This window comes from Onychostruthus taczanowskii, unplaced genomic scaffold (genome assembly GCF_017590055.1).
Source record: "Onychostruthus taczanowskii isolate IOZ18803 unplaced genomic scaffold, ASM1759005v1 scaffold98, whole genome shotgun sequence".
Lineage (NCBI taxonomy): Eukaryota > Metazoa > Chordata > Aves > Passeriformes > Passeridae > Onychostruthus > Onychostruthus taczanowskii.
In genome coordinates this window covers 2001899-2026195 of record NW_024507879.1, presented here as the reverse complement: position 1 = coordinate 2026195, position 24297 = coordinate 2001899, and the positions used below count along the sequence as shown (strand labels likewise).

Below are 24297 nucleotides of genomic sequence, written 5' to 3'. Positions count from 1 at the left end.
GATCAGCCCTGCAGACGGCAGTGTGTTTTCACATTTGCTGCCTCTGCACACTGCCTGGGGCATGGGGAATCCTCTGGCTCTTTAAGGGAAGGATTTTCAGCGTGAGTTAAACAGCAATTTAATTAATAGGCGGGAGGAGACTTCACCCGTGAGCTCTTCTTCGGGAAACGTATTGACTCACGTGTTGCTCGCTGGCAGTAAATTTTGGGCTTCATTTGTTTCCAGGAGAGTCAGGAGATTTGGACTCTTGTGGCAGGAGGATGTGAAGGTGACCTGTGCTGCTTGGGCAGGCACTGAGGGGTTAACCCAGGGGAAAGGGTCCCACATGTCAGTCTCTGCCTGCCTGACACATTTTAGGTGCGGTGATGGATGGGCAGTGGGAGATTGCACAAGGGCAATCTATACGTCCTTCCTGGGGCTTGGAAAGTCCTTCAGGAGAGAGGGGAGTGCGCTTTCGGTCACAGATGGTCCTTAGGGCTATTCACAAACCCTTAGGATGGGGTTCTTTCCCCCCACCCACCCTTAATTGGATTGTTTTATGAGGCTGATGCAGTTTTTAGCAAAACATCTCTTCCTTAAGTTGGTGCATGCCGAGGGAAACATGAATTTAAAACCATTATTTGCACAATGCAACAGAAGGGTGAGTTACAAAAGTGCGAGGGAAGCTGAAAAGAATTGCTCTCCATCTTCTGGATTTTTACTAAGGTATAAAATGTCATAGATATATTTTTTATATATATAATATGTATATATGAGTGTTAATCAGTGGAGTAGCACTCTCAGAACATGTTTCCTGTGCTCTTAAGAGAGCCCACTGCCTTCCTTGTGAAAGTGCAGCATGAATCCTTGAGGAAAGGTCAAGTGGCCAAAGAGGTCTCCAAGTCCTCAGCTGCTGACATCCCCCTCTGTAACTTGACCTGACTTAATAAAGAAGGCAGAGAAAAGCACTTCCCCTAAAACCCTTAAACCAGACATTGGGAGGGAAAACCCTTGGAAGTGGGGACCTGCTCGTTTTGCTATTCCCTACATCGCTCCAGTTTTTCCCACATTCGCCTCGCTTGGTGAACTGCTGGGGTGTTGAAGCCCTCATAAATTACAGCTGCTGGGAGGGCCTTCCTGTGTGATTTAAAGGCAGCCATCACAGCAGAACATTTCTGTGGGAGGACACGCTGATGGGTGGAAAAGTGCCTGGCGCTGAGTTATCCATCAAAAGCTGTTTTTTCCCACCCTGCCAATGCAAGGGGAAGAGACAGCACAAAGCAAAGATGGTGGCTGCGGTCACAGCCCCTCTTCCCTTGGCTCAGTTGCTCCCCATCTTCCTGCAGGCTGCTTTTTGTCGTCATGTTGGCAGCTGCCTTTGGCTCCCTGGCAATCCAGGAGTCATTGGAAAGAGATATGATTGGGATAATGGTTTGCGTGGCAGGTGGTCCCCCAGCAAACGGCCCGCTGTAATTAAAACTATACATTCCCTTTGATGTGGAAATAGGAAAGAAAAGCATCTTTTCTGTTTCATTTCTGGGATTTCCTGTTTAGCTTCTTGGGATTTAGTGTGTGTTCAAGGCTGAGCAACCTCGTCTAGTGGAAGGTGTTTGGAATGAGATGATCTCTGAGGTCCTTTCCAACCCAAATCGGTCTGGGATTCAATGTTGACCACCAGTGGAGAACGATGAACCTGGACCACCTCTGTTCATGTCGTGGCTAGCAAAAACAACTGGTTCTGAGATGGTTTTTCATGGAGGAATTTCAGAAAGCTGTGGATCCTGGAGATGTGGCGTTTATGTCAAAAAGCCCATTTTAAATGACATGGGGGAATTACGGTTGTGGTCCAAGACTCAGAATCCTTTTTTGTAAGGAATTACACTCAGAGCAGAAGCTCTGTGAGTTCTGTTCTCCTCTCTGGTACTCGACCACAGCTCCCTGGAAATCTGGGAGGGGGATTGCACTTTGGGTGATAAATACCTCCTTTTATTTCCTTGTACTGTACATTCTGTTCTAAAAAAGGGAACTGTGCAAGCATTTGATGTGAGCTCCTTTTGTGGCTCTGCAAGATCACAAGTCCTGCTGGTTGTGCTAGAATGGACAAATCCTTGGGGAAAGACACTAAGAAGGCCTGTTTGCAGAGCAGGCGTGTGAGAAGGAGTGCTAGCACACAGCTTTGGGCTCAGATCTGTTATCCCAGAGAGCTGCATCTCCCCAGAAGAGCAGCAAACCAAGAGGTGAAGGGGACACTGGCTTTATACAGCACCTCAATTTCCCGTGAAGCTCAGATTGTAACAGCCGGTTTTCCTTTGGAAATGACTTGTTGCCTTTGAATTTAAGCACGGGGCAAGGTCCCTGCCCTGGCAGTGCTTCCCTGCCGACAGCCTGGGGGCAGAAACTCAAGGTGAGGAGCAGCGAGGTGCTCACGGCAGCTGATGGACTATTTATACGCTAATAACTGTGTCTGTTGCTGACTCCATGAACCACATCCAACAGCATCTATTTCAGTGCCCGAGGAGCCCTGACGGAGCACATTTTGATTAATAAATTATCCACAGCAAGGTGTGTGATGGGTTCCCCTTTCACATCTCATGAAAGTCACCCGCTCCAAGTTCAGCCGTGGCTCCCAACCTGATCAGCCCTTCCTGCAGAGCGGGGTGGGAAAATTATCCTGCCCTGGAAAAACAGCTTGCCCTGACTGACAGGTGGCTCTGTGCTAGAGCAGGGCAGTAGCTGCAGCTCTTCCCCCAAGGGATTTGAACGGTGCTCAAGCCTAAAGGGGTAGGGAGAAAAGAGGAGATATTAATGGTGGGGTTTTTTCCCTCTTTTTTTTCCCTTTTTCTCCCCCCCTTTCTCTGGGTTTGAGCCAGTACTTTTAACAGCCTTTTTAAACTGAGAGCTTGGCTGAGGGCAATTAAACATTATGGCTCTCATCTATAAAACCCCTCGTTATAGCAGTGTTTCTGTAAAATGATGCCTATGCCACCATCCGTTCCTCAATGAGCTTGGAAAAACACTCTGAATGGGCTCCTGTGATCCATCCCAGTGCTCCCAACGCAGCATCCCCTCAGTGCCTGCCTTCCCAGGCCCCTGTCTGGCTGCAGTGTATGCAGGAGCTGCTGCTGTCCCTGTACCCGCACACAGACACATGGATGAGAAACTTATCCTTCCTCTTGACCCTGTAATAACAAAAGGCTGGGTTTGTAGGCCTGAGCAAGTCTGTTTCTTGCCAGGTGGGAGCAACAAGTCTGCCAGAAGTGGATTCATGCTGCAGTCCCAAAGTTCTCAATTTTTTCTCATTGTCATTCAGATATTTAAAACATATCTTGTCTTGTTTTCCTTCTCTCTGCCCCCCATTTTGCTGCTCAGCCTTTCCTTTCCCATCCTTTAATTTCTGCCACATTCCTGCGTGTACGTCTGGTCTCTCCAGAGAGAGGAAAGACAAAATTGGCTAATTTCTCCCCACCTTATTTTTTTCCCTTGTTCTCTGGAAAGTGAAGGCACATGAAGATGATCAGAGAGATTTTGGCAAGGATAATGACTCAGGAAATGGGCATTGTTCAGCAGTGTGAGTGCTTCAGCAGGGATCACTGGTCAGAGCAGTGAGGAATGGTGGTTGGAGAGGCACTGGAGACACCTCTTTCCCTAAATTTGCTAACTTGCAAAGCCAGGAAGTCTCTGCTAGTAGGAAGGAAGCCTCAGTGGGCATAGGATGAGTATCTGATGGTGTTGGGGAGGCTGAGCTAGAGAACAGCCTCTTATGAGCAGCCTGGGAGGCCTTTGGGGCCCCAGTTTAGTTGCCCATCCTTCAAAAAGCAACCGTGGTCAAATATGAAATGCATAACCCTTTCTAGGACACGGAACACGGCTCTGTGTTTAGCCAAATTCCTCCCCTACCGACCTAATTCCACTAAATTCCATTGTTTCTGCATTATATTACACTTCATCTTAGGGGGAGGTGACCCTGAGGCATAAACTTTACCATGGCAACCTGGTGTCCTGGAGCATTTAAATGCCTGGCAGCACAGTCCCATCCATCTCGTGGAGCGTCCTTCAAAGCTGGGAGCAGAAGAAGCTTCCTAAGGAGTCAGCCATAAATTACAGCATGAAAGTGGGAAGTCAGGATGGAAAGAGGGGAATTGTCCAAGGGAGGAGACTGGAGATCTTCATGTACAGCAGCAAAAGATCAGGGAAAAAACCCCACAAGGCCATTGCTAATATTTTAAGTATCCTGGTGAGCTCATTAAGCTGGTGAGCGGTTGGTGGGGCATTTGGGATGGAGGGAAGAGAGCAGCAAGGACAGGAATGGGAGAGATTCAGTCCAGGAGGAAGATAGAATAGCTCAGTAATGGGGAGAAAGATGTCAAGGCACTTAAGGCTCTGGGAGAGAGAGGAGAGGCCAGGTGGCTCCTGGGGTGGCAGGGAGGGGATGGCCAGAGCTGGAGGCTTTGGCCATCCCGAGGAAGGTGCAGCTGTGATCCAGCAGAGGTTGTAAGGGAGCAAGGTGGATGCTGAGTGATGGGAAACAACTTTCCGTGGCAGCAGATCTGTCTTGCAGCTCCCTTCCAGGGAAATGACAAATGCTGTGTGTGTTTGCTTCGTGCTGACATGTATTGAGAAGACAGGATTTATTTTTTACTTCCTTTTGACTGGGATGACTGGAATTTACCTGCAGGGTTTCCTGGCTCCCGTCTGCGTCTGGTTTGGGGGGTTCTGCATGCCTCAAGATGCTGAGAGGAGCTGTGTGGGTGACCATATGCCTGGATATAACCTCCTTGGTCATCACTAATTCAGCAGTCTGCTCTGCTTTTGTGTCAGGCTGGTGTCAGGTGTCCCAGGCTCCACACACCAACTGCTTGCTTTTGTCTGGCTCACAGGGAGAGCACCTGGAGCTGCCATGGCACATTCCCAGGCAGGACATTGTCCTTTTGGTATCTGCTGGCCATGACACTCTAGCATGTTGTCTTAATCCCCTCTGGGTGTCTGATTCCAGAGAAGGATTCAATTCAAGCTGGGGATGGGATGGGATGGGATGGGATGGGATGGGATGGGATGAGATGGGATGAGATGGGATGGGATGGGATGAGATGGGATGGGATGGGATGGGATGGTCTGTGGAGGCAGTGCTCAGTGGCATCCTGGCTGCTTGCTTGCATAGAGGGGCAGGCACAGGGGCCAAATTTGTCTCCAGTAGAGGAAAACCAGGCAGCTGCACAGGGTCAACACATATGGCAAGAGCACAAAAGCAGGGCAAGTGCCTACACTATTTTGCTGATACTTTCACTGGCTTCTAACACATCCAGCTAAGAAATTCCTGAGCTGTATGAGGCTTCTCTGTTACTTGATAGAATTTTTTTCTTTCTTTAAGCTCTGCAGCCTCTCCTTGAATACATGTGGATTTGTATCCCTCTCAGCCCCCTCTGGCAAGAGACCCCAGAGCTAAACCACAGCCTGTTATGTGGAGAATTCCTCATGAGCTTGGTCCATCTGTGCCTCCCTGTGATTATCATGGACTGATGTACCTTAACCCCTGTATTTTGGGAGGGAGGCCATGCCCACCACAGGAACCCAGTACCCTGCAAATACAAGTGGTCACTCAGAGGGGAGCAGCTGGATTTGGTACTTCTTTCATCTTAGCTGTTGCAGATTTTAATAACTAAAACCCTTTGAAATTCTTCAGCTGCCTCCAGCACTGTCAGCTTTTGGCTGGGGAAGGACAGCCCTATTTTGAGCCCGGAGCTGGGACAAGTGGGAGGAGGAGAGAAGTGTTACACCATGACATTTCGAAGCATGTTGGAATGGTGTCCCAGGTTCCTAGAGCCCACTTCTTGGAGCTTGTGTCCTCTTGCTCCCCTTCCTGTTGCCTCCAGCACTTTCTGGGATCAGCTGTGCCAGCTGCTTGTGCTCACATTCCTGTTATTTTTCTCAGGTAACACCAACAGCATCTTTGCACTGGACTACATCAGTGGAGCCTTAACCCTGAATGGGCCCCTGGACAGGGAAAATCCCTTCTACAGTGCTGGATTCATCCTCACAGTGAAGGTGAGACCTGCTCCCGCTGGGAAGCACATTGACAGAGCAGGATGGGGAGGACATCCTGCCTGGGGACACCCCCTCTCAGGTAGTACTGCAAACCTGGGATATGTTGTTCTCTTGGGCATCCAGAGCCATGATGTGCTGACCAAGTGGGATGTTAAACACAGCCCCCTTGTCTGGTGGCCCAAAACATGATGTGTGAGAGCATTTTTGCTGTCCTGCCTCTGGCTGTGCCTGCTGGCATTGTGCAGATACCCCAGGCTTGCATATAGCACCAGACACATACTCAGGCACCTGAATTGTGCCTACTTTTGCCTGTTTTCCCTCCTTCTCCCCACCAAAGCCCTGGATAAACATGACATTTTGTCTTGTCAGCAGGCAGTGGTGTAACAGGGCATCATCTGTGCCTTCCTGGCATGGGGAGGGAGTGATGCTGGAAGTTGCCTTGTCAAGAAAAGGCACTGGAGCATGGCTTTCCAGCCCCACCAGCCCCACCTGAGAGTGACTCCCTGGCTCTGCTCACAGCCCTGTAATTAAAATCAATACCAAGCTGGGCAGCTGGTTGGAAACACATTTAGAAGTATGGATTCTGCTGGGCCGGGGTGGGGAAAAATCAGCAGCGTAGGAAGGGTCATTGATTGAGAAGGAGGCAGCCAGCACATTGCCTTCTTGTTTTGGCAAGTGTGATGCTTCCTTGGAGGGGGGCAGAGGGACAAGGAATCACCCCTCTAGGTCCCAGACACAGTTCATACCATGGGGCTTTGTGTGTGAGGAGGAGATCCTCACCCACCCCTGGTATCTTTTCATTCAGGCTTTTATAATTTCAAAAACCAAGAGAGGGAGGATTGCCTGGTTTCAATAGGGACAAAAATATCTGTTTAATCTTGGAGAGGTTTGTGAGCCTGAAAACTTGCCCGTATTCCTCCCTGCATGACAATGGAGTTCCAACCGTGTTCTGTTGGTCTGATAGATTTCCATGTCCTCTCCCCACAAACTTCGCATCCTCCCGCGAACGCCAGCTCTTTGCGTCCCGCATCCCCAGGACCCAAAATGTTCCCTGCTGCTCTCATCCTGGAGCACACAGTGAAAATACAGCTGGATTGCTCCTCGCTGGGATCAGCCTGTTCTGCTGTTGTGTGCAGAAGCAGTGAATAGCAATGAGCCGTGTGGGTCGTGATAGCGTTGCTTTTCCATGCCCACAGCAAAGCAAGATTATCCAAAGGACAGGAGGAGGGACTCGGCTTGAAAAGGCTGTTTCACGAGTCTTGCTTCTCTGGCATTAAAATCTGCACTCTCTCCTTTTGGGAAGGCAGAATTAAAGTCCTTCTTGAGACAGAGGTGTGATGCGGACTCATGACTCAGCTCTGTATTTAGACACGTGTTGCCAAACCTATTTTAAGGTCTAAGTCTTCTTTTCCTCTGGTGCCCTAGATTTTCATCCCTATGTTTTCAGCATACTGAGTGGCTCACTGTGAGCTTCCAGTCCCACATCAGGGATGGCAGAGGGGAGAGCAGGAGTGCTCTTTGCCCCATTGAGCCTTCCCTTGTTTTCTGGACTGTCCCCTACGTCTCACAAAGGAATTTTTTTTTTTTTTTGTTTAAATGCTTGAGGCAGGAAAGTCTCCTGCTTGTTCTTGTGTGATTCCGGATCCTGCCAACCTGCCAACCTGTTGCATGAGAGAGGCAAGGAAGAACTTGGCCGCAGCCATCCTCAGGGAAATGTTAAACCCCTGGGAAGGTTTTTGGGAATGTTGTGAGACCAAAGCATGAGGGATGGGAGAGCTGGGCTGACATCTCTGTGTGTTAATGGAACAATGGCAGAGCCAATTGAGAATGCTCCCGTGGCAAAGTGGAGGAAGAGAAAGCTGCAAGAGTGTCTCACCACACCATGCATGCTTTCTTTACATTCATTCCCCCTGGAGAACAAAGGCTGCCCTGTTTTCTGTCCTTGCAGGGGACAGAGCTGAACGATGACCGCACTCCCTCCAACGCCAGCGTCACCACCACCTTCAACATCCTGGTCATCGACATCAACGACAACGCCCCCGAGTTCAACAGCTCTGAGTACAGCGTGGCCATCCCAGAGCTGGCCCAGGTGGGCTTTGCCCTTCCCCTCTTCATCCAGGTGCAGGACAAGGATGAGGTGAGGTATCCTCTCCCTCCTTTGTGGGTAGCACTGGTTTGGTTTCGGGGTGGGCAGGGGAGGAGTCACTGAGGTACCTGCAGTGCGTGGTTCTGCCCCAACATCCCCTTTTCCAGCTCTCACTGCTGCTATTGCTCTGTTTGCTGTGTACCCCGAGTCCAGTTTCCCTCTCCAGTGTGCAGGCACTAATGCAGTCAGGATCGGACGGCCCCTGAGAGCCAGAAAATAGGATTGTCTGGGAGGCTGATCCCCGCTTGCTTCTGAGGGCTCTGCTCAGGCGCTGCTTTGCCAGTCTGGTTTAGCAAAGGAGGAATTTTCCTTCTGGGCTCCCAGGGGGGACCTGCCAGGGACAGGGAAGACTGGAGCCCCAAGCTAAGTCAGGGAGGATGTAGGAGATGCCCCTTGGAGCAGGGAGGACTGGGATACCAGTTCATCACTGCAAACAAGCTTTGGAGGCTTGTTCCTCCCACGTGTCAACTGAGCTCCTATTTGTCACGCGCCGATCCGTGCCGTGTTTGGGATTGCAGCCTCTGTTCCAGCCTTGGGCTCCCAGCCTTCAATTACTCTGATTATTTGACTTGTGCAGTTCACGTCTGGCTGCTCTTTGTGCTGGTCCCCCCGCAGCCCCGCCACGCTGCTGGGTGCCTGCTCCAAACCAGTGCTGACACCTCATGGTGAGCTGTCCAAAACCGCTTGGAAAGGCTCTGCCCGCGGGCTCCTGCTGTTCCCATTCTTCTTCAGGCTGAGCAGGAGATGAGGGGAGAGGGTTTGTCAGAATAAATGCCATCGTAGAATGGGTTGGGCTGGAAGGGACTTGAAAGATCAGCTTGTTCCAACCCCCCTGCCACGGGCAGGGACAGCTTCCACTAGACCAGGTGGCTCAGAGCTCCATCCAGCATCGTGGCAAAGAATCACCAGGATGTTTTCCTGCTGCTTCAGGTAATGGGAAACTAAACATTCCTCCGCAACCCCCGAAGTCCTGGTGGGTCAGTTAAAATGGGCCTCTTTCAAGTTGCCTTTTCTGTCTGAGAATATGGATTTGCTATTCCCCAGCCCTGGGTGGAGTTCACCCCGTCTCGTCAAGCCACCCAAAAATTCCATTTTTTTCCATCTGAAGTGATTATGACACAGAACTAATAACTTACTGGTGACATGATGTCACCGTCCAGGAGTTATGAGTTCAGCCTGAAGAGGTGCAGATGAGCTATTAAGCAGATAAAGAGACTGTTTTTTCTTGAAAATGTCAATTGCTAATAAAGAAGATATGGATATGACAGATGCTTAGGATAGTTTCTGAATAGAGCTGCTGTCGTACTTGCTGAGAGATGTCAGCAGATCCATTCTTGAAGGGCATTGTAACACTTCTGTTTGTGCCACCAGGATGAAGGATCTGTCATTATTTCTGGTTAAAAGCTCATTTTACTGGAGTGACTCCCATTCAAGAATTCACTTTTCAGCCTTGCTAATTTTAAAATGGGAGAATAAAAAATAGCCTTGCCTTCCCCATCACGCCAGCAAAAAATACACGCTGTTCTTTTGATGTATTTCTTTAACTTCCTGAGATTTCCCCAAAAGAATTAGCTGAGATTTTTAAAACTGCTGAGAGAGGATCTCTTGTGCTAAGGGAGTCTGAAGGAGTTTTACTGTACACGTCTTCAGAGACCATCATATTAACACAGATTGCTTTGACCATGGCATTATTTTCACTGATAAGAAGCAGAGGAGAGCTGATTCTTGGAATATCTGGAGGGAGGAAAGTTATAAGCAATTGGTTACTTTTTTTTTCAGCTTTATCCTGTGATGGATCTTCCTTATTTCCTCTCATGGATGCTTGCAACTGGGTTAACTGTCAAGGTAGCACTTTGGGGGGGAAAAAAGGGAGAAGATGCCCAGCTTATGAAAAAGATCTGTATGAGATAGAAGTAGGACTGCACCTGCAGCCAGCACTGCTTCCCAGAGAAGTGTTTGTGGAGCCCTGAAGACCCACCAAGTTTCAGTGAAAAACCTACAGAAAGGTTAGGTAGTTGCCTGGCAGCAATATTTTGGATGCTCAAGTGCCCTGGGAGAGCTGTGCGGGTTTCACAAACCATCTGGATTGGAGGTAGCTGAGGTGGCACCGGGCTCTCTCTTCTCTCTGTGGATGCAGGGATGGAGGGATGTGCTGGCAAGGACCGAGGTCTTCAGGCAGGGATGTGACTGAGGACGTGGCTGACAGAAGCTGTTCTGGCAGCACTGGCTTCATGCTGGAGATGACACGACTCATTTGTGTAAGGGGCAGAGGGAAACCAGAAGAGAGTTATACACATCTCCAGGGAAGGCAGAGAGAGAAATAAATGAGAGCAGATGGGTTGAGACATGGGAAATCAAAACCGGAGTCTTTGGGAGGATCACTTTGCTCGAGTTTGTCTCCCGCTCCCAGCTTATGTCATGAAGTCCTGGGAGAGTCCCTTGGCAGATTGGTTTATTTCCTGAGCCTGGGTCTGGCCCGTCTGGAAAATCCAGGCATTGCTCCTTTAGCCCTCCAGCTTGTTGAGGGAGCAGCCTGGACCCCTGTGCAGGGGTCCTGTGGGTCTGGGTGGTTTTGGGGAGCCTTCCTGCCATTGTGCCTTTGTAGAGCTGGGGAAAGGGCTGTCACATGGGTCTGGCCTTTAACACACACCGTGTGGGCTGCCAAGGCTGTTAAACAAGGCTTTTTAAAACCAGGCCCACACAGCCTTTTTTAACCGTGGGGTTTTTGGCCTTTCTTTTTTCTGGTGTGTTTTGCACAAACTGAAATGATGGCTTTTGGAAGGAGTCAGATTAAACGATTCAGCAAAGCACTTAAAAATGCATTTCTGAGGCACACAAGACCACACTTGAAAGCCTATGCTTGGCTTTCCCTCTGTGCTGTAAGTGCCTTTCTGCAGCTCAGCTGGCATTAACCTCCCAGACAAGGTTCCCAAACGAGTGTCTCCAAGGAGAAGCCCTTCCTCGGAGCCCAGCCCTTGCAAACTCCCAGCTTTCACCCCCCAAGCGTGGCCATGGTCTTGCTGCAGGAGGAGCTGGCTGGGGCTGCGAGGTGGGATGGGGAGCTCCTCAAGAGGGAGGCGACCGAGCTGAGCTGAGGTGGCCCCACACATGGATTTGGGGTGCAGCCAAGAGGTGTTCAAGCAGGTGTGCTGCTTTTCCTTTCTGCATTCTCTAGGACTTACTGGAAGGGAAATCAGTACACAGGGTTTGCACAGGGCTTTTGATTCAGCCTCCTTGAGCAACCTGTCTCATGGAAGGTGTCCTTGCCCAGGGCATGGGGTTGGAATGAGCTGAGCTTTACAATCCCTTCCAACCCAAACCATTCCGGGGTTCTATGAGCCAAGAAAAAAGCATTAACTGCTGTGCAGCTGAGTTTCTCTCCCTGCCAGATAAAGAGCAGACCCCTGAACAGCTTTCCCAAGCCATTCAAGTGCTGTTTAGGAAAATCCATTGAGGTTTCCCAGTGTTCAGACTGAGCCTGTACTCAAATGGACACCCCCAGGCTGTGGCTGGGTTCTCCTCATTCACATTGTGGTGGTTCAGCAATGGGGAATAAATCCTGTGTGTGAGGCAGAAGATTAAAGCATTGACTCACCTGCTTTTACAGCAAGGTTTGTTTCCAGGTCGAGAACAAGAGCCCTGAGCTCTGGGGCAGGTTGGTGCTAATTCAGAGGGCTCATGTGCTGCTGGGCTGGAATTTGGGAGACATGGATGCTGATTTGGGAGACAAGGATGTCCTTTTTGGATATGCTGGTGTTCCATACCTGGTGGCTTGATGCAGTATCACAGAGAGAAGGCAAGGGTTTGGCCATGCAGGAAAAGGAGCAGGGCATCCTTTGGGGTATACCCCATTTCCTGTGGCTCTGAGATCCATGGATTCCTGTTAAGGGAAGCAGCAGCCTGCTCTGCCAGGCCATGCCAGGGAAACCAGCTGTCCCGTGGTGGCTTCCACTTGATTTTCCTCTACACGGTTGAGTGAAGAGGAAGAAAAGGGCAGAAGCTGTCTGAAGCACCACCATCATGGCCTGACATTTTAAAATCATTTTGAAACAATTCTCTAAAATAAGCATATCGAGGTAGGTAAGTGGGGAATTTCAAATAAGGGAAATCTGGGCCATGGGAATACGCTCTCTTTGTTGCACAGAGCTCCACCAGAGACCCCCACCAGGATATCCTGTGTGCCCATGCGTGTGCAGGTGGCAATATATGATTCATCCACAGCATATATATGCATATGACAGGCACAAGCACTATAAATATGATCTACATGGCAAGAAACTGTAAAGGGGAATTGACGGCACACGAGTATTCTCTCCCAAAAGTGCCAGCTGCCAGTCGGGCTGAATTAGATTTCACAGGGGTTTTTGCAATACATGGAATTCACCAGCAAATTACCCTTAAAGAGGGAAAATCAATCATTTGGAGCAGAGATAAGCTGAAGGCGAGGCAGCCTCGGATTGATCCCCGTCTGTGCAGGCGTGTGTGGAATTCAGCAGATAACCTGGGGAGAGCAGGGAAGGAGAAAACTCCTCCAGGAGGGAGGGAGCGGGCAAGGGCTGACACTTAGGAGGGACAAAAAGATGGGAGAATAGGGCTGCTAGCGTGGGGAGGAGGATCAGAAGGGTTGGGGAGCATTTTGCTCCAGGCATCCTGCATTGCCTGCCTTAGGTTCCTTAGGGATGCAGGGGACAAGTGTCAGTGCCCAGTGAGCCCTCAAAAGGGTTATTGGCACCGGGTGGGAGAGGGGTGCTGGGATCCCAAGCTGGCTGGGCAGTGGGAGAGAGGCAGGCAACACCCAGAGAGGCTGTTCTGAGTTAAATGCTTTGAAATGGGTGCAGGGAAAACCCCCCTTCATGCCTTGTGTTTTCAGAGGAGGGATTAAGTACCATTTGTGTCTGACTCACTAGAGCCAGGCCTAAGTTACCCAAGCCTTAGAAAAAGGCACTAATTGCTTTCAAAAAAACCCCCAATTTCTTCTTTCCCCTTCCTTCACCTCCACTCCCAAACTCTCAGCTCTTTCCTTTCTTTGTACTAGAATACAAACAGAATTTGAATGAATTCAGAATGAAGGCTATTAAATCCTCCATAGCTTACTGCAGGTAATAGCCCAGAAAGTGCCCAGAAAGTGACTGGGTGGAAGCTGGAGTTGCAATGGATTTTGTGCTTCAGGAAGGCAGGGTTCTCCATTTTGGAAAAGCAAATTGCACTGAGGGACCCAAAGGCAAATCTGTACTGAGGGAGCATGAAAAGAACAAAACTGAGAATTCCCAGGCTGCTTTCCCAAGTCTAGTTCACTTTGTGCTGAAAATTATTACAGGAAATCAACCTACCCAAGCACCTCAGGGAATGGTGTGGTTGAGGAAGGGTTGTCTGTTTGTCTAGGGATCTGGTTTATTTTATTTTTTACTTTGTTTTCTTGCGTAGCCATTGGTAAGTGATGCTAAATATTTGCTGTGACTGCTGGAAGGTGGAATCATTCCTGAAGCATTTCTGGGTGTGCTGCCACCAGGAAGGGGCTGAGTGGGAGCATTAGTGATGGATGAAGCCAGCAGGTGATAGTGGGTGGAAAGGCAGCAATAAAAACCATGATCCATCCTCAGTCCCAGCTGAAACAGCTGATGTGGCTGCCCCAGCCTCCTGGTGGAGCAGGGGTTTCCTGCTTCGTGGTGAACTCTACCATGTGAGTGTGGATTGCAAGCTGGGAGAGCAGATTTTTGTCCAAGATTCACAGCAGGTGCAGGACCTTCTCCTGCTGGCATCTCACACCCTCACACCTCAGCTCCTGCCCTTGCCTGCCATGCTCCTACCTGTGCCCTGGGTTCTCTCCCTGGAATTTCAGAGGGGATTTCAGGCTGGCCACCAGGCCTGTTACAAGTTGTCCAGAATTGCTGTGTGATCAGCCAGGGCTGGCTTTTTGGAAGCAGGGTTTGGGTGTGAGGCTGATGTGGCAGCCACGGCGCAGCTCCGGTTGCGCGCTCCGAGGAGAACAAAGCCATAATTACACCCGACTGCAGCTCCAGTTGCTTTTGAGCTGAATCAACATGAAATTTCCCTCATTTGTGGTGCTGCCTGAGAGATTTGATTGCCAGGAAGGAGGCAGTGGGCAGCAGCCTTGAGCCACGGTGAGGGCAAGCCCCAAGTGCTGGCATGGGATGAGAGGAGCTGGAAAACGTCTGGCTGCATCCCGGCATTGGGTGATAGCAAACTTCCCTCCTTCCAAAACCTGCTTTTTATGGGCCAATTTGTTTCAGAGGGAGACAGGTTTATTGTGGTAGGGTTGCTGAGCTTTGGCAGGCTGTTCCTTAATTTGTGGCTCTAAAGGAAGGAAAGGGGCTTGGTTTGTTTGCAGTGGTGGGGAAAAACTCAAGCGGGAGCTGGGAGGTCAGGGGATGGAGAGGGGAACGAGCACGTAAAGCAGGTCACTGATAACATCCTCATCCTCATCCTCGGTGCTACAAGGAGATGATGGTGCTGGGCTGTGATCACTGCACGCCAGGACCTTTGAGAGCCAGGGGATGCAGCGCTTGTTTTTCCTCTTCCCAACCATGTTTCAAATCCGTTGTTTGCTCTGGGTGGCAGGAGCAGGTAGGAAGGGGTGAGGGAAATGTAAGCAGCTTCCTGTGGCTTCCTCTGGAGTGGGGGGTCCTTGCTGTGAGCCGGGCTTAGCCAGGCCCTTCTGCTGGGCAACTGATAACAATTTGAATATTCAGATGTGCTTTCAGGCATCTGCAGGGGGCTCGCAAGCTCTGGGAACCAGGAGCAAGGAAAACAGCATGGGGGCCGAGGCAAAAGAAATAAATAGCTGAATAAATATATGAATGGCAACTTGCAGCAGCCCTCCCCAGAGGCAGCTGTATCCCCCTTCTGCAGACCTCACATGGGGAGACTGAGGCACTCGAGGGGCTGCTAATTAGGGATAGTGGGTATCTGGAGCTGATCTCCTTCCCCAGCTAGAGGGGAATTAATCCACCTGGCTCTCTTCCTGCAAACACTTGGATTTCTTTTGATGTTTCAACTTTTATCTCGTGCCTCCAACAAACTCACTCTTCTCTGGCTTCCAAGAAAATCACTCACATCTCGCTGCCACAAAAGGTGCTCTCGTTTACTGCAGGGAGGATGCAGGCCCTGGGTGGGATCCTGAGGGCTCGTCAGCAGAGATGGGCAGAAATTCCTCAATGGAGTAGCTTTTTGTCACTGGTGGGAAATGGGAAATGTCCAGGGCAGAAATTCCTCAATGGAGTAGCTTTTTGTCACTGGTGGGAAGTGGGAACTGGACATTTGTTGTAAACCAACATCCTGCAGGTAGGGCACAAAATAGCTTGGGAAGCAATGCTTCCTTCTGCCATTCTCTGTATCTTCTGCTCCCTCCCTCCCAGGGGTGTGTCTAGGGTGTGGGGAGCATCCCTCACTTCCTTGTTCAGCACTGAAACAGCTCATGGAAGATGCCAGTCTACCCTGAGATATTCCCACTGTCCATCAGCAGAGTACTGCTGGGCTCCTGAGGCTCTGGGTGCCCTTGTGTGGTTCTGTGGGTGTCCTCGGGGCTTGCTCCTGCTGTGGGGCTCCACTGGGAGATGCTCGGTGTGCCCTCAGCTCCATGGATTGCATGGAGGCGTGCAAGAAGCAGGGCAAGGCAGAGATTCTGCTCTCAGTGGTCACACTTAGGCAGCTTTTGCTATTAGTGCCCCTTCGTGCATTTAATTGGCCACTTTTTCTGATAGGAGGGAGGTCATTCAGGGAAAATTGGAAATTCATCTCTGGCAGCTTCTGAGCTTGCTTTTCATGTGCTCTGCTGGGCTGTGCTCTGGGAAGGGGGCCATGCTCAGAGCAAGGCTCCGAAAGCATCCGTATGTCGGTGGCCTCGCTGCTTTGCTGGCCGGGTCTTGGGAGAGGAGGAGTTTCTCCAGTTCCCAGTTTGAGCTGCCTTACTGGGAAAAGCCTTCTCCATGGGAGAGGCACCCAGGCTGTGCCCCCAGCCTAGGCAGTGAAATCCCAGTGCCTGACCCCCTGTGTGGTGTGTGCACCTTCAACCAGCAAATGGGACTTTCCCTTTGTGTGCTGTGCGGGGTCATCCCAGGGGTGCATTCCCACTTCTCTCATATGCACGTGGATTTTGTAAATAAAACACCAACCTTGCTCTTTCCCTTCCCAGGGACCTAACAGCGTTTTTGAAGTTTACCTGGTGGGCAACAACTCCAACCACTTCATCATCTCACCCACCTCCATCCAGGGGAAGGCGGACATCCGTGTCCGTGTGGCAGTGCCGCTGGACTTCGAGACCATTCCCCGCTATGAATTTTCGGTAAGGCTGCACCCCTGGGCTCTGTAGGACAGCCACAGTTTTCAGCATGACCTAAGAATGACCATTAAACATCTTCCTCCCTCCTGTCCAGTAGTTGAAGAGGGCCTTGGAGAAAGATGGAACAAACATTACAACAGGGCCTGTTGCAATAACGACAAAGAGGGATGGCTTTTGATGATTGATTTAAATTAGGTGTACGGAAGGGTTTTTTCCATGGGGGTGGTAGAACACTGGAACACCCCAGAGAGGTGGATGTCCCATTGCTGGAAACTCAGGGTCAAGTTGGATGGGGCTCTGAGCAACCTGATCTAGTGGAAGATATTCCTGCCCATGGCAGGAGGGTGGGCTAGGTGGCCTTTAAAGGTTCCTCCCAACCCAAACCATTCTATCATAATCCCCACTCTGAAACAGTGGAGCACTACAAAACAGCCAAAAAATCGGAAATTTTAATAAAGAAGGAGGTGGGGAAGAGATTTGCTCTGCATTTTCTCTTTCCAACATGCAAAGGCTCAGCTGCAAGAGCTTAAGCAGAGCAGGGCCATAAAAGCTTTATAGAGCATAAAACTTTGTTTTAAGAGCACCTATCAGGCGCCAAAACCCTCCCCGTCCTCCTGGTCCAGCTCTGTTGGTGTTTTGCCTTGAGCTGGCTCAGCTGGTGAGGGAGCTGAGGAGAGCCTTGTTTACTCCACTAAAGAAGGATGGGTAACTCTCCCAAGCTTCCCAGTGTCTCCAACCCTCCCCTTGCCTCCCATTTTGCCCAGCTCTTCGCAAACGAGAGCGTCCCGGACCACGTCGGCTTCGCGCGGGTGAAAATCAGCCTGATCAACGAGAATGACAACCGGCCCATGTTCAGCAAGGTCCTCTACAATGTCAGCCTCTTCGAGAATACCACCGTGGGCACCACCGTCCTCCAGGTCCACGTGAGTAGGAGCATCCCAGCTCCTTTTGCCGAGTCCCTGGCACCTGTATTGGCTTTATGGTGTCCCCCACCAAGCGCTAGCCCTGGAAGGGAGCATTAGGAGATGCTGGTGGAGGGGTTTACCTGGTGGGAAACCTGAAGCCCTCCTGAAAAGCTCCGATAACCAAAATCACTAAAGCCCGAACAAACCAAAAGTAACTCGTTTTCAACACAAAAATGCATTTGATTTGCTTTGAAGCACCTGGAGAAAAATGGTTCTCCAGGGAAGTGTGGAAAGTAATCCTAGCTCCATGATCCCTCCTCTCCATTTTATTTGCCCCAGAAGTTGGAAGGTTGGCGGGGTGTAGACTTCTCACGGGCTTTTGGAGGAGATGTCTTGACCTTTCCCGTTCTCTGGAAGATGTGTGTGTGTTTCCTGCCACACCAGGAATTCAAAGAGAGAAATGCACTGCATTTCATCGGCAGACACCAATCCCAGTGGTCATGGTGCCCCTGGTGTGGCTTTTCTCACTGCCCTCTTTGGAAGCATCATCTTCCTCCACCAAACTGAGGTCGGTCATGCCATTAAAAGGGTGAAGGATGGAAAAGGAGGGGAATGGCTCTGTTTAGCAGAGCGTGGTATTACATGGCTGGCAGCAGAACAGAGACAGGCAGAGATGTGGTGATGGCAGGGAGCGTTTCCATAGGGCTCGTTTCCTCTTCTGTGGGTTGGAGAAGACCTTCTTCATCCTCATGGAGAAGACACATTTCTTGGTGCATGAGAGTGGTGTCAGCGCCTCTGTGGGGCACAGCAAGGACCAGAGCAAAAGCCTGTGCTGAAATACCATTGGAAAAGGCATCAAAGCTCCTCTGGGACAGGGACTATCACAGCAGGGAGCACCAAAACCCCTGCTACACTTCGGGTGTGTTACTGCCACTACCATTAGTTGTGAATGAGTTTGCTTTGGCTCCCTCTCCAATGCATTTGCTCCAGCTGCCCTCCTGCTCCCTCCTTGTCCCCCTGCTCTCCCCAGGTACAACCCCTGGTGTCCCATTCATGCAGGAGTGCCCACTCAAAGGATAAAAGCCCGGACAAAAGAGTGGGGTGCATGTGCCTGTGTGTAAGTGTGTTTACTTTACAAACAGATGGTGAAACTGTATAGAGCCCCCGAGCTGTTCCCATCTGACAGTTATTAATATTTCAAGCAGATGTTTAGCTAGTCAGGCCGTCAGACACTAAACAATGAGATTGTTACTGCGTCTCCTCTTTCCCCAACTTCCAGCTATGCCAGCATTTCAGAGCGAACACAAAATGCCAGGAGTTGAATCTTCCATGGTAAATCAGAATGGAGGCAATTAGTGCTGAAATCCAAATTGCCCTCCCAGCTGATCCCAAACTTTTAACAACCCTCGTAAAGTACCAGCTCCTCCTGCTGCGGCCTTTGAGCTGCAGCCCTCTGGTCGCTGCCCATCTTTGCCATGTCTCTCCACCTGTCCCACGTGCTGCAGACAAAAAGCCTGCTTTCCTTGCTAATAAATACCTCCTCTCCTTTTCTTCCTTCTTTTCCACTTGCTTAGGAATATTCCTGGATATTCACGCATAGGGGTTAGAGATGGGCTTTTGGAGGAAGCCTGGCCAGCCACATGGCATGCCCACTTCTTTGGTGGCTGCTGGATGACATCCTCATGAAAGGGGACTTCTGTTGGCTTCTCTCTTTTTGTGCTTCTTTGTGCAAAGTCTGAGTTTGGAGAGACAGTGGGGTTCAGGGTACTAAGGATAAATCAGCTGGCTTGTGGGGTCAAGGAAATTGGTGAGCAGGGATGAACAGGGGAGTGCGTGGGCTGGGTGAGTTGCTGCTGAAGGGTGACAGGAGGCTTCGTGCCAGCTGCTGCTGGAGGTGGCCAGGCACAGCTGGCAGGACAGAGCAGTGCCTGCAGCACCTTCCTGGCAGGGAGACAAGCAGCTAAAACCACAGGAGCTGAGGCAAGGGGAGGTCGCTGATCTTCTGCCCAGCCAACGTTCTGGGGAAGGAGGATAAGTTGCTCCCAGCAGCCCAAAAACCCATGGGCTGTTTGTCCATCTTCCAGCGAGTGTATCCTGACTATCCCACCTTGGCTGCGGCTGATGGGCTGTGTGGAGGAAAGGAGGGAAAAGGCTCTCCTCAATGCCACCCTCTCCAGGCTGCCCTCAGCATGGCCAGCTGAAAGGGAAAGGCAAAAGGAAAGAACAAGTAGACTTCATTTGCTGTGAAAAATGGCCGTTTGTTTCTACAGCACTTCAGCTCCTCATGTCAGTGACAGCAGAGAAACATTGCCTGTTACACGTATAAATCAACTGTAAAACAACCCCAAGTGCAGACAGCCAGCAGGGACCCAGAGCTGCTGCCTGCTCTCTGCTCCCTGCCTCTTTCCCTTTGCCCAGGGAGGAGTGGGCTCAGATCCTTGGATTTCTGGTCAAAGCTGAGCCACTTCCCTGGCACGGCACAACCTTGTCCACCCTCTAAGATTTTGTTTGCTCTCTGCTTAGCATTCCCTCCATCTCCCTGTCCATCCATCCATCTGTTTAATTCTGTGCCTGAATGGCATTTATTGTTTAGGCTCAGGTGGTCATTTGCTTGCACAAGCACATCTGGAGAGGCCAGGCTCCATGGGAACAGCTCCTGCCCTGTACAGGGAGCCCACAGTGTGCCCAAAGGCAGCCTTCTCCCCTGCCTCCATGCTCTTGGACCTGGGAAAGGGGCCCAGCCTGGTCAAAAGGAGGCTCAGGGGGGCCCTTCTGGCTCTCCACAGCTCCCTGACAGGAGGGTGCAGCCAGGTGGGGTCGGGCTCTCTTCCCAGTTAACCAATGACAGGACAAGAGGAAAGAGGCTCAAGTTGTTCCAGGGGAGGTTTACATTGGATATTAGGAGAAGTTTCTTCAGAGAAAAGAAGACGTTTCTTACAGAAAAAAAGGTCAGGCATTGGAAAAGGCTGCCCAGGGAAGTGGTGGAGTCACCATCCTTGGAAGTGTTCAAAGAACACATAAATATTGGTTGTGGGTGTGTGGTGAGCTTGGCAGTGCTGGGTTCATGGCTGGACTCAATGCCATTTCCAGCCTTAATGATTCCATGACTGTTTACACATGTGATAAGCCACTTAGGCCAGACATTCCTGGTTTTGCATTGTGAAGGGCTCCTTACTCCAGCCTAAGCTTCCAGGCCACATAAATCATGGCTGTTTGGAGTTAAATGTCCATTGCACGTCCGTGATGATTGAAGGATAAGCAGCCTGTCCAGGCCTCTGCAGTTGTTAGAGACCTCTCTTAATACAAACTTCGTTTTCTCCCTACCCTGCTGTGCCAGGAAAAGGCAGGCTGGAAAGGCTTGGAGGTCCCACACAGCAGCAAACACCTTCTGTGAAGCAGGAGCAAAGCAGGCAGGTGAGCAGAGCTCATCCTGAAGAGATGGGCCAGTTCTGCCCCAGTACCACCAGATATTGAAATACATTTTTTTTCTGAAACAACTGGCCATGAAGCCTTTTAATAACATAACAGAAAAGGTCAGGGAAAGAATTTCACACTTCTTGAGCAAGCAGGCAGCCAGTATAGCTTCATGCCTTCCAGGAACGAGGCAGAGAGAGCATACACTGCACCCTGAATTAACTGGGGCTCTGACAGCCCCACCAGGTCCTGCCTGCTGGTGGCCAGTGGCTTTGATGGGTGCTGGCTTTCCTAATAGGAGCAGGCTGGAAGGATGGACCCTGGAGAGGTGTGGTGAGGTGTGGTGCCTGCTCTGGCTCGGGGCAGAGGGTGTGGGGCTCTGGGATAGGAAGCTCTGGGGAAGGACCATGCTGGGGGTATGGATAGCTGTGCCCAACTGGAGCCATGATCAGAGTGATAGAATGCTTTAGGTTGGCAGGGAGCTTTAAAGCTGATTTAATTCCAACTCCACCGCTGTGGGCAGGGACACCTTCTGCTAATCCTTAGGTGCTTGAGTCCAGAGGCAGGAGAAGCCTGTTACTCTCCATCCTGCTCCAGGCTCATTGCCAGCAGCTGGGAGCAATGCCACTGCTTCACAAGCCCTCCTTTAGCACCTCAGCTGGGACAGGAGAAGAAAGGGCAGTCTGAGGGCTCCGTGCCCAATGGCTGTGAAGGGCACTGGTGCTGCTCTGGCATCAGACATAGCTGCCCAGGTCTCTGCTCCTTCCTCAGCCAGGCATGGCGGGTTTGGAAGCAGTGGAGGGTTTGGAAGCAGTGAAGGGTTTAGAAGCAGTCCCCTGGGCTTGTTCTGGTGGGGCTCCCCTGAGGAGCTCTTCTGCAACCTGGCCAGGGGGAGAGCAGGAGGGAGCTTTCAGCTGGCAAGTTTTTTTTGGCTGGAAGAAGCTACATAAACATGGCCTTGCTTCTGAGGACACCAACACCCAGCCCAGCTTCCAGTGAGCTCTCTCCAACAGGGAGAGGAGGGGCAGTTCAGCCCAGCCTGCCCTCCTGTCCCTGGGGTGGTGCTTGGCCGGGAGGCTCAGGGAAGGTGCAGAGCCCGTGGAATCTCGGGGTCCTGCCTCACTGCAGAGCTGCAGGCTGCGACAGCAGGGAGCACAGTGCCCCTCCAAACCTTCCTTTGGATACTGCTGCTTTGCCAGCAGCTGCCAGGGGCCTCCGAAAGCTGTGCTCCAGCTGCTGATGGATTTGCTAGACCTGGAGAATGGGGAAGGGGGCTAAGACGACACAGCAGGAGGCAGGAATTAAGGGGCGGGAGATCTCCTTAAGCTCCTCGTACTCCACAGATCTGCACAGCAAAGTCCTCCTGAAAAGCTCCGATAACCAAAATCATTAAAGCCCAAACAAACCAAGAGTAACTTGTTTTTAACACAACAATGCATTTGATTTGCCTTGAAGTGTCTGGAGAAAAATGGTTCTCCAGGGAAGTGTGGAAAGTAATCCTAGCTCCGTGATCCCTCCTCTCCGCTTTATTTGCCCCGGTCTGGCTTGGCTGCACAGGCTGGGATCAGTGACTCTGGGCTCCATCAGCTGGCTGGCAAGCAGCAGAGGGCTGGGGGGATGCTGCTGACCCCCTTCCTGCTCTCCCTGCTGGAACCCTGATGCTGAGAATTTCAGACTTTCTGTGCTGCCAGGCACTGACCCCCAGGAGAACACTGCATGTGACCTGAGGCCGTGGAGAAGGCTTCCAAAATGGAATGATGGAACTGGGATTGTGGGTGTGGAGTTTGAGTAAAAGTGTGTGATATCACAGGGTGGGAAACTTAGAGTTTAAGGTTTTAGAATATAGTAATAGATATAAAGCAAGATGGAGGTTTTTAGGGGGTGCTCCTCCTTCTTCACCTTCTTCTCCATGGGTTTGGGTGGTTTTGTGTAACGGGACAGAAAAGTCCTCATTGTGGGACAGGGAGGCATGGAGGGGCTTGCAGGGAATGAATTGCCCACTTGCCCTCCTTCAAGCCCCACACAAGCACCTTCCAGCAGGCTTTAGCCCCTGCTGTTCCTGATCCTGTCCTGCCAGCTCTTCCTGACTCCAGCCAGGTCAGGCATGGATCAGATAGATGAGCCATGCTTTGGAAACCACATCATCTGGGATGGTTGTGTAGCTGTTTGTCCCAAATCCTTGCTGAGTTCATGACTTCCTTCTCTGTGGGATAGTCTCCTCCCAAAACCCTGTGAGGTTATGTGCTCGGCCTTGCCTTGGTGTCCTCCGTGCCCTGAAACACCTCTGGCCTGGGGTGAGGCTGGGTTTCTCCTGATGACAACCACCCTCAGGAAGTCTGAAATGGATTTGAAGACTTACCAGAGCTTTAAATACAGACACACACACACACACATGAAAACAAAAAACAAAACAAAAAAAAAAAAAATACTTTTGGGCAAGCTGCTGGTGGGCTTTCCACTTTTTTTATCTTTTGGAGACCCTCAAAAACAGTGTGAACATCTCCAGCCATCCTCAGATTATAAACTCTGGTGCCCAATTCAACCAGCAGGCATCAATTTCAGCACAGGAATGATTCTCTGTGTCTTGTGATATGTGGCAAGGCAGGTAAAATAAGCACCGTGTTCCCTTGGGGCTTGATAACCTGGATCTCTAAGGCAGTCTTGTGTGTAAAAAAACCCCACTACTTTCCCTGGTTTTTTAATGAAATCTGGACTAAAATTTTCAGATTATTTGATGGAGGAGGTGAAGAGATGGTGTCCCTGTGTTTTTGGTATGCTTTAGCCTGTGTAGTCTTATGTTTGTGTGTGCATTCAATATATTATATATACACACACACATAAGGGTTCACATTCCTGAGCAGTCCCTTTCTCCTACCCTCCATGGGTTGTTCCCTCCCTGAACATCATCCCCAGCACATCCATTCACCTGGATTCTCATCTTCCCCCTCCCTGCCACTGCACTTCCTCTGGAGAAGCCTTGTTAGTAAGAACCTAATGAAGTAAATGTGCTAATTAACCTTCCATTACTCTCCTCATTAAATCAACCTTTAATTTGGTTGGCAAAGTTCCTCTCCTTTACCACCCAGCTGTCAGTTTTCTTCTGCTGCCTCCATCTCTCTTTGGCCTCCTGTTGGGGATGGGAAAATCAATCCCGGCCTGATTTTCTTTCCTGTTCTTTCCAGCCAGCTGTAAACGCCAGTCAACAAGAAAGTAATAATGTACTTTTCCCACCCTGGCAAAGAGAGTTGCAGACATCAATAAACAGCTATTTAGGATGCAAATCACCTTCCCAATCAGCCATCAGCCTTTGAGTTTGGAAGGGATGGTGCCATGGTCTGTGGGCTCCAGCATCCCCTCACAGCGCTCCCACATCCCATCACGCTCCTTTGCAGCCATCCCAAAGCCACTGTGGGATGCCCAGAGAGTTGCATCCCTCTGGGTTTGTCCCAGCCCTGTTGTGGGTAGAATGAGGCTTTGCAAGCCTTTGGGGGTTCTTCTGGTTCCCTTCAGGA

General features: G+C 50.6%; 1 protein-coding gene across 1 annotated transcript in view; it reads left to right on the top strand.

Annotated features, from left to right (window-relative positions):
- The window catches only part of CDH23 (cadherin related 23), a 177989-nt gene that overhangs the window by 85169 nt on the left and 68523 nt on the right, over positions 1-24297 (top strand). Inside the window, exons 9-12 of the mRNA XM_041427243.1 lie at positions 5909-6021; positions 7970-8158; positions 16320-16469; positions 17231-17389. Coding sequence (XP_041283177.1) covers positions 5909-6021; positions 7970-8158; positions 16320-16469; positions 17231-17389 — 611 coding nt within the window. The remainder of the gene's footprint in view (positions 1-5908; positions 6022-7969; positions 8159-16319; positions 16470-17230; positions 17390-24297) is intronic.